The sequence below is a fragment of the Labrus mixtus genome, chromosome 4 (assembly GCF_963584025.1).
Source record: "Labrus mixtus chromosome 4, fLabMix1.1, whole genome shotgun sequence".
NCBI classification, from domain to species: Eukaryota; Metazoa; Chordata; class Actinopteri; order Labriformes; family Labridae; genus Labrus; species Labrus mixtus.
In genome coordinates, this window is record NC_083615.1 from 8,829,889 (window position 1) to 8,845,675 (window position 15,787).

The window sequence follows — 15,787 nt, forward strand, 5'->3', positions numbered from 1 at the left end:
TTATTTATTTATTTATATATATTGTTTTGTTGTTGTTACTGAATCATCCACACTTCTTGATCTGTTGGTGAGGTGTATGTGTGTGTGAGTCTAAAACATAGAGTTGTTTTTAGGAACACCAAACGAAGACAAAAAGCGAGGCTGGATCCAGGCTGCATCCGTCTCGGGACCGGAGAGGAACCCAGCGGTAGCCTGGAGGTGGAGAAGAAAAGGGAATGTAAAAAAAAAAAAAAAGATGTATGTTAAGCTGCTGAAAGTATGAATATCACAAAGATGTGTAGAAGGATTCTCTGACGAATTTGAGCGCATAGCAGAGACCAACCTTCAGTAATGCTGACACTGAACGAAGGGAAATGCGATGATGGTCACACAATGTCACCTGATGTAATTTAGCTCTTCATCTGACTCCCAACCCCCGCACTCCCTCTCCCCCTTTCTGTCTCTGCAGCTCACCTTTCTTCAGGCCGGTGAAGGGCACGGAGTACTGGCCCACAAAATCACTGCTGAGGAAGCCGGTCTGGTCCCTGACACAGAAGCGGACAAGGCACAGCTCGGGGACACTGACTTTGAAGTTCATGTCTGTATCCCAGTGAGGACTCAGAGCTGTAATGGTAACCAGAAGAAGAAAAAAAAGCTTCAGGATCAATAAGCAAATACAGATTTAGAAAAAGTTACTTTAATCTACAGATTTGTTCTATAATGCAAAGAGTAGTCATTGTTTTGGTCTTACGGGCCCACAACTCTTAATATTTTGGTTCACTCTCATAGTTCTCTTTGCCTTCAAACACTGCAGGCAAGCAGCTGTTTTCCTTGAAACTACTCTAAACTATCAACAACAGGCTTCATACAGACAGTGAAGAAACTAGTTGATTCACTTCCTGGAGACAATTGTTTTTCTCGGTAGTTGGTAGACACAAAAAGAGGGTGACATGAGAGCAGATATTGGAAGGGACAACAAAAAGGCACTTATCTACATAAATGCTAATTTCTTATGCTTGTGTAAATAACAACTTAACCTGATTCCGATATACACTTTAAAGGGGAATAATGTGCTTGAACCTATGGGCAACATTCAGTGTGGAAAAATGAAGTCAGTGTGGAAGAGAAAAAAGTAGTTCCTCAAGTGTCCACTAGAGGCTGACTCTAAAAGTAATGTAATTCCCAATAAGGTCCTTTATTGAAGAGCCCATATTATGCCCTTTTTGGGGTTCGTATATTTAATCTACCTGCTTTTGTACGTTCACAATAGCTAAAGTCCAAAAAAAAGTGTCTGTTTTCATGTACTGCTCCTCCTTGCTCCCTCTACGCTCTGAGTCCGTCAGCTACACTCTGCTGAGCCCCCACTGTTAGACCCCACGTGGGCCAAGTCTGCTCTGATTGGTCTGCCGATCCGCTCTGTCGTTATTGGTCAGTTGCTCAGCACGCTTCTCGGAAATGTCCCGCCTCTTTTACCATATTGGGAATGCAGCCACTGGCTCCGTCCGAGGGTAGCATAAACATTAGCACCTTAGCACTACTGTGCTACCGCAGGCTACGGCATATCGTGGAAGTTAACGGGCGTGCAACATGAGCTGCGAGGCATGCCACAACGAGCCAATGGGCTTAGATCAAAGACAAATTTTTATCGAGGGGGGCTAGAACCGAGCATTACATGCGGCTAATGCTACAGCTAACAGGAGGAGGTAGGAGAAGCCGTGTTTCCGCGGACTTTGAATTTTTGCAAATAGATGTGCCTAAACATGCACAGGACACTTGGAAAACACACAAAAGAGCATATAAAACCAGAAAAAGCATAATATGGGCCCTTTAAAATGCAAATTCTTACAGAAGAAATAAACATGTTTACAGCCTGGTACAAAAAATACATGACAAGTGTATTTCAAGTGCAATAATGAAATGAGGAGAGCAAGAAAACAAAACTAACGAGTCATCTTTTCCATGTTCTACATCATTCTCTGACACAAAGCAATTTTCTCAGGCTTCTCTGTTAGATTGGAGTTTGAATTTAAATGCACATTCATTCGTATTCTCCACTGACCTTATCTGTTTTAAAGTGTGAACCGATTTTTTTGATTTATGCCCATGCATAAGTGCTGTGCCCTCCAGGACTCCTACTATCTCTCTTTCTTTCCCTTTCTCGCTCATCTCAGCAGCCACAATTCAGTACTGTATCACATCAGTTTTGTGTCTCAAAACTGATGTTCATTTTCATGTTGGCATTTTAAAAATGAAAGCTACTACTCAAATGCCTCATTTTGTACTGTATTTTTTGTGGTGAACACCTACTGAACCGTAAGTAATCTGACAAAAACCTTGACAGCCCTGGGAGTAGTACTTCCAAGTCTGAACCTCCTAACATCCGCAGAAAATGATCAGTGTTTGTATGTATGAGTATCAAACTGAAGCCTAAAACCACTCTTCAGTTGTGCACAGTAAGACTGTCGGCTCCATGTTTCCAGTCAGCTAAAGAGGCATGACAGACTCCTCTTTAAAGGAAATCCACTTCTACATTTTCAGGAAACTCATCAGCACATTTCTCCTCAGAAGCCCAACAGCATCTCACTGGGAAAGGGATTTAAGAAACAAACAAAAACTGAAATAACAAAATACTACTGTCATAGAGAAATGTCATTCTCGTTGACATTTTTTGGTGGTTTTCACTCAAAGGTTTACTTGTCTGTCCAGTCCAGTATGCTGTTACCAGGCATATTCTTGTAGCGTTGATAGCCTAGTGGTTATGCTGCGCGCCCCATGTACAGAGGCTATAGTCCGACCTGCAGTTGCAACATTACTGTCTCCCTTCAGCTGTCCTATCTGCAGTAATAGAGTCTTAAAGGCCCCAGAAAACAAAAGTGTCATTTGATTTGAATCTGTAAGTGTTTTTTTTAACCATGCTCAAGGCAAGGTTGTAGAGATGGTAATGTTGGTCTGTCAGTCAGTTAATCAAATACTTTGGTCCAGCGTGGGTGGAACGGCTTGAAAGTTGGTGTGGATGTTGGATGTAACAGAGATAGAATTTTACTGACTTGAGTCATCGCTAGTACTTACAGTAATGAGTTGACTTTTATGTTGTGTTTTTTTTAAGTTAAATTTATCATACAGATTTGAATGGATAACCATGTTTTTCAGTACCCAACTTAATGGCTACCACAGAATTGACAGAGACATATTTTCATCAGCGTCATCAAATTGAGTTTGTATACTCTCTTAGTTGTCAAATACCTGCTAAACGTGTTGCATTCCCACATGCCTCCACCAAAGATTTTATTTTTAGTCTTCATTGGCAAACAGTTCATAGGCATGAGCCAGACTGACATTATAAACATGGTTATCAGTATACTCTACCTTATTATCATAAGCCCTCTAGCATGCCAATATTAGCATTTAGTACAACTTTGCATTGGGGTTAGCACGCTGTAGACTCTTTTACACTCCTACGCTTCCAGTGAACCTTTTCAATAATTCTCAAATTCAGGAAACACTTTAAGATCCCTCACTGTTTGCTGAGAAAAGTCTGAAAGAGTACATTTTTGAATGAAAGTAAAGTGCAACAAAGTCGAGTTGAGAAAGTCAAACTGTGTCTGAAGTAGGACCACACACAGTTTGTCTTGCAGTACTTACAGTTGCCTTTGACAGTATGTGTGTTTTTTCTCTGCGAGTCGGATGGGATCCCGTGAATTTCTACTCTGACGAAGGGGTCCAGGGCTTTGCCACTCCTGGGGACAGGTAGGTTGGACCCACTAATGACCTGTAGACCGGCACACAGACAGAGATGCATTGGGTACGGTCATTCAGGGGTGTATGAGAATGAAATCGATGTCATGTACTATAAAAAGAAAGGGGAAAACACGAGAACCTGATAGATTACAGAAAAGAAAAGAGCAGAAGGGTGTAATTACTTTAGTCTGGGGAGAGGCAGGCTTATCTACAGTCCTCTCACACTGAGCCTTCCCTTTCCTGGCTCTGATCAAAGACAAACCTGCATGTACTTATCACGACATGCCCCACTAGGCTTTACAATGTCCGACCCCAAAATTACACCCCCCCCCCCCTCCCTCTCCTATAGTCTAAAGATAGTCCTGCTTCAAGTTCATTCACAGCCACAGTAGTCAATACTTTGAAGTGTCAGGAGAAATCATTTCATAAAGATTTGCGATTAAAACACAGACCATTTCTTATGGTCGACAGTTTTATGCTAAATAGACTCATGAAAGCTCAAGGGGAAATATTGTTTTCCTGAGCAGTTGAATAATTTATTGTTCTGCGATTGAAAACCACGACCAAACCAAAGTTACAACATTGAATGCTACTCGTGACTCTGATTCCCACTGCGTTGAGAGTAGAGAGTCGAGGCTGCAGAATTTTCCCTGAAGTGATCAAATAATACAGAATGCTGATGTGAATAAATAAAGGTGAAGTTTTCCCAGGGCTTCTTAAAAAGCTGAGCACACCAAATGTATATTTCATGGACTGTGCAGGAAGATGTACAATGTGTGCACATACTCCCATTAGAAAGCCAAGTCTGGTGTGCTTTAGCGTTACTTGTGAGAGTATATACATCCTCATATGGGGCTGTCTGAGAAAGATTCATTTTCTTTACTTTCCCTTTATTTCCTGCATCAGAAAACGGCATAGTGGAGATCCAGAGTAGAGCTACTGTTTGACTGCAGGACTATAACGCAACAATATGCACAATGGGAGTTCTTTAACAATATTAGCATGTTTTATTTAAATGAGCTACAATACCATACGGACAAGGTCAAATGAGGAAATAGATCCAAAATCCACACTTGGTCCCATTGGAAAAAACAACACATGGACTCACTTGCAATCAGTTTAAAGGACAGTAATTGTTAATATATGTTAAGTGACCATTAAAAGTGATCATGTATTACCTTTCAAAAGACTGATTCAACCTTTTTTTCATTAAATCTCTGAGTCCGGCGTGATCCCCGTTAGTCCCACATTATGTTCTGTGCTCTAAAGCCTCCATCATCTCTAAACATTGTGTTCTATACAAAAGATCAAACTGTTGCGCCTCTGTAATTGGACACCGAGAAAGTTAAATTATATGTGTTTTCCTTACAGCACACTAAGGGGATGATGTCACTGTCCTCCTTGTCTCATTGCTTAGAAATACTACTTAAAAAGGTCAGCCCCTAACATACTTCACATAATGAGATATAGATGATGTATTAATTGGACCGTGTGTGTGTAATCATTTCAGATCAGCCCTCCCCGTCCTTTCAGTTAACTTTCTAAGGGGAGATGATCTAATTGAACTGAGACACTCTCAAAGAGTTTACATCATAATTTGTTCACAGTATTAGGCAAGAAAGCATAACATAAAGGCAACGATGGGCCCTGTTAGACAACCCCTTACAGACACACACAGCCATGTAACATTACACCATGAAACCATCAATCCAGCTAGAGTGGATTATTTAGCGTCCGGTGCTCTGCAGCTGTACCTTTAGCAGCAGGTGTGTTGGTTTGATGCTGTGCTGGCTGCAGGCGGGATCAAAGCTCCTCTGACTGGACATGAGCACCGGCGGCTTCAGGACATATCCACAGCCCCCGTTGTCCTGGAAACGACCATCATTAAGGTCCATAGCCAAGCCCAGAGACTGGAAATTGAGAGCCACTGCAAAACACCACAAAACAATCATGGAACAAGGACAAAGAAGGGCCACAGAGCACTCACAAAAAAAACAACAACTATAAGAACAAAATTGAGAATGTCAAGCAGCATGACATGTTTTCTGTGTCCTTCTTGTTTTGTAAGTCTCTTCTTCACTCTGCAGTAGGGAGCTAAATTATACAATGACATGAAATGTTTCTGCTACAGTAGCACACATTGCATCAGGGACACATTCAAAATCACCAACTGTGCAATGAGAGCATCTGTAGTGGGTTTTTTTTTCTGCAGTGCAAAGCTTTGTGCTGGCATGTGTGCTGCATACACCATGTCTCTGTGTCATCAGTGACTAAACATTTCAGATTGGGAGAGAAGAAAGAAGCAGCTGAAAGCCTGCTTAAAGGTTTGAGTTATGTCTCTGCAGGATTGAACAGTAAACACCTGTGACTCTGCAATAATATGAATAAATATGCAAAAATACAACTTGATGTTTCTGTTTCTTTGGTGTTTCTGTGTATGTCACAGGCTCATCTAACTGTAGTTGATCCTTCCAGGCTGCTGTTTTGTTTTTCAGTCTCCTGCAGAGAAAATGTGCAGAGTACTGATCACCATCTGCACAGCTGCCATCGAGGCATGATGGCAGTCTGCTCAGTGTTAAGCAGGGCTTCATGTCAGAGTCAGGGGTGAGCTGCATGTGCGATGGGGACGAATGAAAAGAGGATTTGTAAAGACGTAGAGACAAGCAGAGTGAGAGGAACACTAGCCAAGAAAGAGCCAGACAGAACAGGGGTGTTACTTTAGGTGTATGACAATATGTTGAACATCATTCTGTGATGCAGAGTTACTTTCAGCGACACAGGTATCTGTGGTAGGAGAGGACTTGCTTCGGGGTAAACACAGATGAGCTGGTCAGGCTGTGGACTGGAATGAAATGTTCCTTTCATTGATAATCGACAGCACAGGTTGTTCACTTTGAAGTTTGACAATCTCAGTCTCCGGACTGAAGGTGGAATTTTCTCAGTGTATAAAAGAAGAAGAAGCTTGAAATGGATTGTGTTGGTTTTTATGTGCAAGTCAACTTTTTGAATCATTCTGACCCAACAGATTCAAACTAGTTAAAACTAAAGGGTTTTAATATAAACTGAATTAGAAACAGAGATGAGAACAGTGTCTCAGTAACTAGTTTAAGTTTTGTATTTTATATATTTTCAGAGTTTAGATTTCCTTTCTTGTTTTAGTTTGTCTCCTTCTTCCCCGGTGTTGCTTGTTTCCCTTGTGTGTTTCTTTATTTTAATGTTTCTACTTTAGATTTTCCTTTTTTGTTTTTTCATTTTCTTCATGTCCTTGTGTGTATTGTTACTGTTCTATTCTTGAGTTCTCTGTTTGTCTTTCGTGTTCCCTGTTGTATTCTGTAGTTCTTGTCCCCAGTGTTTCTTGTCTTGTCTTACTTCCTCCCCTGTGTCCCTCCATTTTAATTGCACTTTAATTGTATACTTAATGTTTTCCACTGATCGAATCAGTCACTCTTTTTGGACAGACAGATGCTTTCCTATCAGACTCACCGAGCTGTGATCCGACGTTCCAGAATTCCTGAGGGTTGTAGTTTGATGAAGACGTCCTTGAGCCAGCGGGGTAAATCCTGCTGAGGAACTTCTGGTTGTGTTGAACAAAATCTGCACCTGACGGAGAAGACAAGACACTCAAAGGTCAAATGTGTCCTCTGACACACACACATTTACTTATTAATAGGGTTGTCACAAAACCAGAATTTTAAACTTAGATGTAGTATGACTGAAGATCTGTAGTTTCTTTAAAGCTTTGGCTCTTTGGAATACCATCAAGCGTTAAAATAATGGAAATAGTATAGTTTTAAAACACATGATATCAAAAGTATCAGAGTATCTACAATTTTGACATTACCAATCAATGATCCCCTGATTCAGACTCCACATATGTCTTAAGCCTGGTGTACACTCAATGATTTTATAAAGTTTGTGGCTCTCTCTCTCTCTCTCTCTCTCTCTCTCTCTCTCTCTCTCTCTCACACCCACACACTCAGCATCACCAATAAACACAAACTTACCAGCAGCTTAATCACAATATATATTCCCTGTTAGCTGGAGGCCAGCAGGTATTTCCTGCCAACGTTTCTTTCATGATAGGAGGGGGAAACAGATTAAACTGGCATGTCTGCTGTTGCCACGGTGATTTCGTACATCTACAGTCACTTTGTGCAGGCACAATAGGGTGGGGAAAAAAGTCCTGGGGCCTCATTTATCGACAGTGCCTAAAAAGTGTTCTAAATTCTGTCTTACAAATGAAATTTAGAAGGTTTCTAAGTACAAAAAAATCTGTATTTATCAAACATGCAGACGGCGATCATACGCACATCGGTAGGTAATCAGTGTTTAGTCTTTTCACTTAGTCGAAGTTACTAACAAAAGAACAAATGATGCATGAGAGAAGGTGACAGGTCAGAGGAGAAAAGACTAAGATGAAGTTTGATATTAAGCTCAGTGCAAAAAATAAAACACATCGCGGCACAAAAGCGAGAGGCATTTGCAGCTGGAGCATAACAGAATAATCCACAATTTCACCCAAGAACGGTGCATTTACAGCGTCATCTGGGGCACAGCTCTCTCTGGGGAAAAAAATCAAACAGTGACGCTCTCACAAGAGAACAAGCTGGACCAAACAGATCAGTGCGCTCTTTTGAAAAGCCCTTACTGCTAATAAGGCAAAACGAGCCATGATGTAACATTTCAAACGCCTGTCCCAGCGGTCTTTTTAAGGTTTTGGAACAAATTTAGGCAACACGTCTGTTTCAAACTAGAAAAATCACTTCGTTGGGGTTTTTAATTAAAGAAAACTCGGAACATGCATCTACGTTGAGATTGATTCTGGCGTGCTGTGACACTTGTAGTGCTTTTTATTTGTAGTTTCAATTTTCTACCGCTAGATTCTGTGCGTAAGCATGATCGGAGCTGTGCTTATATTTCCACACATTTCTAAGTAAAAGTACAAGTTGATAAATCCCACTATTTGCGTGGGGATGTTCTTACGCACACATTACGCAGAGAACCGTGCTTAAATGAGCCCCCTGAAGTTGGGGAATTAGCTCAGGTCTCTGCTCTCAATGTGCATGAGTGTGTGCAGTCGTACAACCTGGAGCAGCTGATTGGGCAGTGATCAGCGGTCATTCACCCCCCACCCCTCCCCTCCCCTCTGCACAACTATCTACGAAGTCAGGCAGAATTTCAGATCAAAACATCCTCAACATTTTAGCTGAACTACCTAACTTGTCATAACATCTGTATGATAATCACTGTGACGAATCAAATTTCTTGCAGTACAGATATTTCAAAGTACTTTGTTTTCTTTAACATTGTCATTCTGAAAAGACTAATACTGTCTCGCATATTGAGTCTGTATGTGATCATACCAGAGTTGTGCAGTTTCCCTGCAGGGCTTGATGTTGACAGGAGACTATTGAAGGCTTTTACAGCTCAACATAACCCAGACTGTTCATGGTTTCTGCCAGGCAGCTCATAATGTAGCTGTGTATCTGGAAAGTGTCATTCCCTCTCAGCTGGAGCGGATTTCATTTCTCTGCATCACTGTTTCTCTAACATACTGCAGCACAGCGCCAAAGTGACACTTCAACTGTTTGTCTGTTGTTTTGTTCCTCTCTGGCCTCTTTCCAGCTCCCCAACTGGTTAGACTACAAGGCATATCACTGTTACTGCATCGTTAAGCGTTATTATTTCCGAATAGTATTCCCCTATGTTGCATATGTCATGTTCAATATGCTCTGGCTGTTAAGGAGGTTTATGGCACAAGACGTGATTGCATTTCTTGTCCAACAAGAGTTCTCCCACTAGCTTAATGTGATTGTAAATCCTGTGAATCTGCTGTGCTCATAGGAATATCTTGTGCTATTTGCTATTAATTACACACATCCTTTATTGCTTTAAAACCAGGCTGCACTTTTTCTCTCCAATGTAAATAACACTGTACCTGAGGCTTTGGCTAGCTTGCGAGCTTTCTTCTCTGCCATGGATGTGTTCTCAAAGTGGTTCTGATTGTCCCTGGAGTGACTGAAGCTGATGAACTTGACAGACCTGGTGTATATGACCAGGTCTGATAGAGCCTCTGCCACCACGACCTTCCTCTTCTACTCATTATATTAAATACAGAGAGGAAGAAAGAATTAAGAGGAAAACAAAAACTTTACTTTTTTTCTCCCATTATCTTATTGGTTGATCTGTACAATATCTTTGCATGCAAACATTTGGCTATTTTTCTTCTCTTGAATCTTACTGACTTACTTTCACCTTTGGCCCTGCTTTTCTGGGAGACCAGAACTTTGCTTTGGATTGATGATCTTCTTCCTCCTCATCCTCCTCCTCCTCCTCATCCTCGCCCTCTTCAACACTCTCCTCTATCTCTGTCCCTGCCGTGTCCTCCCTCTTAATCTTTAGCTTTTTATTCTTGATGAGGACTTTATATTTCAGGTCCTGACATCCCAACAAAAACATAAAGGGTTGGGGCTTACACGTGAACAAATACAAACATGAGAACATACATTCACCCCTGCACTCACATTTGAATCAGTAGAGCAAACTTGGTCTCTCCATCCTCAAACTTAGATCTCTAACATCATAACACTTTGCTTTGTCCAAACCGCCTCTTCCCTTATTTTTCAAAAGAGATGCTTTCCTTCAAAGAGTCACTCAGTAGCTACGTCCACATTGGAGCATACACACACCTTGATTTAATGAGATGAGAGGCAGTAAGGGGCAGCTAAACCGAATTATCTAATCACACATCTGGTGCAACATTTCACAGCCCGCGCTGCAAATCTGTTACTACCCTTTATTGCTTTTTAACCAAGTGAGCAGCAATATGTTTAAAGAGAGAAACATTATGGTCTGGACTAAGAAGTGGCTCCATGGTAAGCAAATGACAGGAAGTAACCTGACAGCATCACATACTTTTGGCACAGGCAAAAAATGCAAAATAATTACACATTTGTCAACATTAACAACCCGTAAGAGTCTATACAGTATGAAAATTATACACCTCCCAACTGCACTCTTTCATTTTTTACTATAGATACGCCAAATGATACAGTCTGCACAGCTAGAACACAGACTTTGCTTATGTTGATGTAATTTAGGATATAAGATGAGGGTTTTTAAAGTGCGCTCGAGCCAATGTTTGTGATTAAAATAGAATGAAGTAATAACTAGCTAATTAACTATAGCTTATTTCCTATTCTACAATGACACAGTATTATGGAAAAAAATATGTTTTTTAATCCTCCCTGTAGTTTTCAAGATTCAGTAATCATATTTTAAACCTTTAATGTAAGTGATCAGTGTGCAGTATAAAGCAATGGACAGTTCTTAGAGTTGGTGACCTGTGTCTGAAGCTGCGTGATAGTGCGACGTGAAGGCTGATTCAGGGATCAATAGAAAAGATAAAACCAGTAGTGCCGTGACTGCTAAATAAGCCAACCATCTATAAGTTATTAAGATAGAAAAAATGATACAGGGATATAAAAAAAAACTTCATCCTCCTCATCATATTCAATGGAACTGAGTGACCTTTGTAATATCTTTCAGGCCAGCCAACACTTTCAGAGGAGAATTCAGACCCAAAAGAGGGTAATCTAAATGAACAATCAGTTCAAGTGCAGCAGCACACTTAAGATGACAGAGTCTTCTCAGGATCAACCACATCTCATTTGATTCTGCGAATCTCTCAGAGATAAAAGCTTGCAAACACTGCTGTCCATCTTCGCCTGAATCCCAGTGGAGGAAAGAAGCTGCAGAAAGAGATTAATGAGGCCCTCCATGACGTCAGAAAGTTCTTTTTTTCATCCTTGTTTTGCTTTGCTATGACAAAAAAAAAACGAGGATTTAAACACACAAACATTATCATCTCTCTGATTGCACCAGCAGATCTCACATGAAACACAGATTCTGACCCTGAGTCAACATTCAGATATCCCAGCGTATGCTCTTCTGAGTCTTACATTTGGGCTTGGGAGGTCTCCATTGGTTTGGTGATCCAAGGGAGTCCTCAGCAGCTTGTCCCCCAGGATGGAGATGAGGTATTGGGCCATGACCTCCTGCTGCTCCTTGGAGCAATGGTTCTCTAATGACAGGATTACTGGGTAAGCAGACACCTGTCAGGAAATAATCACATCAATACAAAATGATGATTCAACACCTTATTTGCAACAATTAGAATCAACCTGGATCTGCTTCTCTCTCTGTGGGCTCTAAATAATCCAGACACATCACAGAGAATTTCCTGAGCCGCATGAATCAAAGACATCTTGCAAGCGAAGCATTACTATCAGAGGTTATATTAATTAGAGCAAATGCAGCTAAGTATGAATCCTGGAGTATTTTCCGAGTCAGGCGAGAACACTGAGATAGATGCCTGGGGCAGCACTCCAGGATATACATGTACATGTTTTATTCTGTTACCTCGAAGGCATGTTGCTCCACAGTGGAGATGACATCCTTAAAGAGTATCTTGGTGGTCAGGGTGTAGCCATGGTAGACTACAGGCTCCATGTCTGGCCCATCCCAGCAGTCAATCTCCAGACAGCGGCAGCCTTTCCTCAGAGCACTGTGACACACACACACACACACACACACACACACACACACACACACACACACACACATAGGGAGACACATGCACACACTGAGTTGTGGCGAGTCTAAAACAAGCACTTACAATGAACGGCATGAGAAATTAGTGAAAAGTTGAAGCACATACTAAGCTTAATCTTTTTTGCGTAACACTTTAAGTCAACTTCTCACACATCAAGCAATCATGACTCCTCGAATACAGACGATAATAACCATTTATTATGTGAATTACATGTACATGTTGTACATACAACATTTCAGTCACAACCCCCTCCCATATCCGAGTACATTTTAATCTGCTGCTCATTTATGACCACATGTGGTATAAGATTTACTTTCTAGAGGACACAAATACTTTCCCTAACAGCAGCAGTGGGGAAATAATCCCTTTGGCAATAAGGCATATTAACCATTTACGTCATAGATTCAAAATAGGAATTAGGAGGAGGAATGCTGGGGAAATACATCTTACAAAATGATATGATAATTTGGGGCATTTTTTCTCAAGTAGCCTTTTCGGACACGATCTGTTGGTTCCGTAGCTTTTCCATAAAAACACTTTTGATGCTAAAACATTTGATTAGCTTTGGAATAAAATTCAACATCTCGCCATCTTTATCCAGACTCTCGATAATCTTATACTACCTTTCCTTACAAATACATTTGGTGGTCATTTTGTCTTCTTCACTACCTGTGAGGTAGTGGGATTTTTAAAGAGCCACCCTCTACTCCAGCCACTTCATCCTCTCAAGATGATCCTTTTATAGTGTAAGTGGTCCAGAGCTTCCAGACGTGCTGGTTTGAAGGTTTCCACTCTACTAACAGGCCAGAGCGCTCAGCGCTTTCACAGGGACCATAAATACAGCACTTGTGCTGCCATCAGCCCCTTTTGTAATCACCTCCATTACCTCATAAAAGGACCGCCTCATTTCCATCGTCTGTCTCAGCAGTTGAGAGGACCGATGAAATGAGAGTATGCAGATCACACATGTAGGTCTTAAGGAGACTATAACAAGAGGATGATAGAGTATTGAGATGCATTTTTTAATTTGTACTAGAGCCAAATGGTGTTTAAATTGGTGTTATCACCTGTTCTGACAGACATACAATGATAGAATCATCGAATATACACAATTTAGCACAAGTTGTTGGTTTAACCAAATCATGTCTGTGCGATTTTTAACAAACATTATGTCCACTTTATAGAGATGATTTAAAAAAGGTAGTGTGTAGGGAGGTGATCATCTCAGTGTAGTGTCAGGTGTGTGTGACTGATTGGCCCTGATGTAGCCCAGGTGTGTTAAACTTATATGTTTCCTTAAATTGCAGCAATCTGTGCTGACTCATTATCTCACCATCAGAGCTAGTAAGGTATTCTTTCTGTGTCTTTTAGAAGTGTGGGATTATTCACACGCACCCCTTGACTTGTTTACAATTTTCAGCAGCTCTACCAGTGTAGTTTGTTGGTGCTGGGAATTTCTGACCTATCCTATTTCTTTCTTTATAAACACAGGGCTGGAGGCCTTTGTGTATCAGGTGTAGAGAGTTTCGTTGTTCTTCCCTTTTAATCTAGTTTCTTATCAGCTGCTCAGAAGCGGTGCTTTTGTTTCTCCTTATCTCATGGCTATTTAGAACAGGGAGCCTTTTTGTTTGGCTCGTAACTGTTTTAGTTCTTTTCCCCCCTCCTATTCAATCACTCACGATTTTTGTGGTTATCCCTTTGGGGAGAACTTTAAGAAACTCGGGGGTCCGCAATTGCATCCAAACCACATCCTTATAGTGCAGCTTCATGAGGAAAAACACAAACCAAACATACCAAACGTAGGCATCCAGGTGGCTCTTTCCTACTAGCTGATCTCCAGTCAGATAGGTGTTATGTGAAGAGGAGATGAAGTAGCTGGTGAGGGGCTTGTCCATGTCTTGGTACACAGACGTGTGGTTCTGGTTGAACACGCAGCAGTCTCTGGACTCCATGTACCTGAGGAATCCTTCAAACGTCATGAACCTGCTTTCTCTGGCTGAGAGAGGAGAACAGAGTGACAGTCAAAACCAGCATCAGTTCTGTTTTCCAATCATAGGCTGAGATTGTTGACCTGCTCTTAAATCTAGCATTCATATCATTTCACACTGCTGTTTATTTAAGAAGAAGTCATTAAGTACGCTTTGATTCAGTTTGGGTTGTAGTAGGTGTTCTAAATCAACTTGGCATCTCCTTCATTAGTAATCTATTGGTTGACTTACAGGAAACTGCTCTTTATCATGTTCTACTTGTAACAAGTGAAAAATGAAATCCTCTGACATCCTCTCTTGTGAGCCATGTTTCATTGTGTTCTCCATTGAGCTGTGATTTAGCCAGCAGTAAAGTTACACACATTTCAGACAACATCTGGTCTATTCTGCCTGACTCTTCCATTTTCTGTCTTATCATGTAACCTCCTGTTTCTGGGATTACAGCAGATCAACTTTGTCAACCAGGCACCTCCGGAGCTCCGGCCTTATCCTCTCCTTTAACTTAATAAAGCATCTTAAAGTGACCAAGCTTCAGTTCTTCAAGAAAAGATTCATTTTTATATCCATAGTAATGAGCAGAAAGCAGCCGGACATGATACACTTCACTTACCGGTCTCTTCAATCTCATATCTATCAATCAAACTCTCTGACAACTCCTCGTTTGCTGTGAGCTCCATTTGCTCCTTGTGGAGGAACCTGAGGAGGGCGCAGGCGGGCAGAGTCTCCTGTCCACAGGCGTAGCAATCGTACAAATGTTGGATTTCAGCTCTCCTGGAGGAGGGGGCCTTGTTTTTCTTCATCATGCCCTGCACACATCATTAAAGCCTCTTTAACCCCTTGATGAACTTTGGAAAATGTTCTTTGGTTTCTTCTTGAAACTTCCAGCTTGTGTGAAGATCACCATGGAATACTTATTTACTTACTTATTCAAGGCTTGTGTCTTTCTGCAATGCTGAATGTGAATTGTGATGGTGTTAGAAGGTTGTTTTTAGGTCCATTCAAATGATACACTATAATGCTTAAGATTATCCTTCATGTTGTCACGTTGTAGATATTTTAAACTCCTGTTAGTGTTTCAAAGGAGCAGCACATCACTTGCTCTCTAAAAATATACAGGAAATAGCGAATGGAAATGTCAGCTCAGAGACGTAGCCGCGCTTTTTACCTGCGCTGGCTGTCGAAATACCACTTTTTTCAAACTCAACATGAGAGTGAATAAAAGAGAAGCCAGGGTCTTCGTTCTGCACAAAGTTCTCTCATCCTCTCATACAGCACCTGCCCTCCCTCTCCTCGACTCTCTGTATCTTTTTTTTCCCCATCAAATGCTAAGGCAGCGTCTTTGTGACTTTTTCTTTTTTAGTCCCCCTCCTCTCCTTGTCATTCCTCTCAGCCAGTGAGACAAAAGTGTCTGTGACTTTCCCTGGCTTTGTGAGTGTGTCTCTCCCTCCATACCTTTCATCTTTTTGTT

At 41.2% G+C, this 15,787-nt stretch overlaps 1 protein-coding gene across 1 annotated transcript; it reads right to left on the reverse strand.

Annotated features, from left to right (window-relative positions):
• Positions 1-9: 9 nt before the first annotated feature.
• Positions 10-15,122, reverse strand: LOC132972677 (1-phosphatidylinositol 4,5-bisphosphate phosphodiesterase zeta-1-like). The gene is made up of 11 exons (XM_061035681.1): positions 14,930-15,122; positions 14,126-14,327; positions 12,139-12,283; positions 11,679-11,831; positions 9,963-10,155; positions 9,656-9,790; positions 7,201-7,317; positions 5,472-5,644; positions 3,622-3,748; positions 454-603; positions 10-192 (listed from the first exon to the last, which is right to left on the reverse strand). Exons 1-11 carry the CDS (start codon positions 15,120-15,122, stop codon positions 110-112), a joined length of 1,671 nt encoding a protein of 556 aa, XP_060891664.1. The 3' UTR covers positions 10-109.
• Between the last annotated feature and the right edge of the window lie 665 nt (positions 15,123-15,787).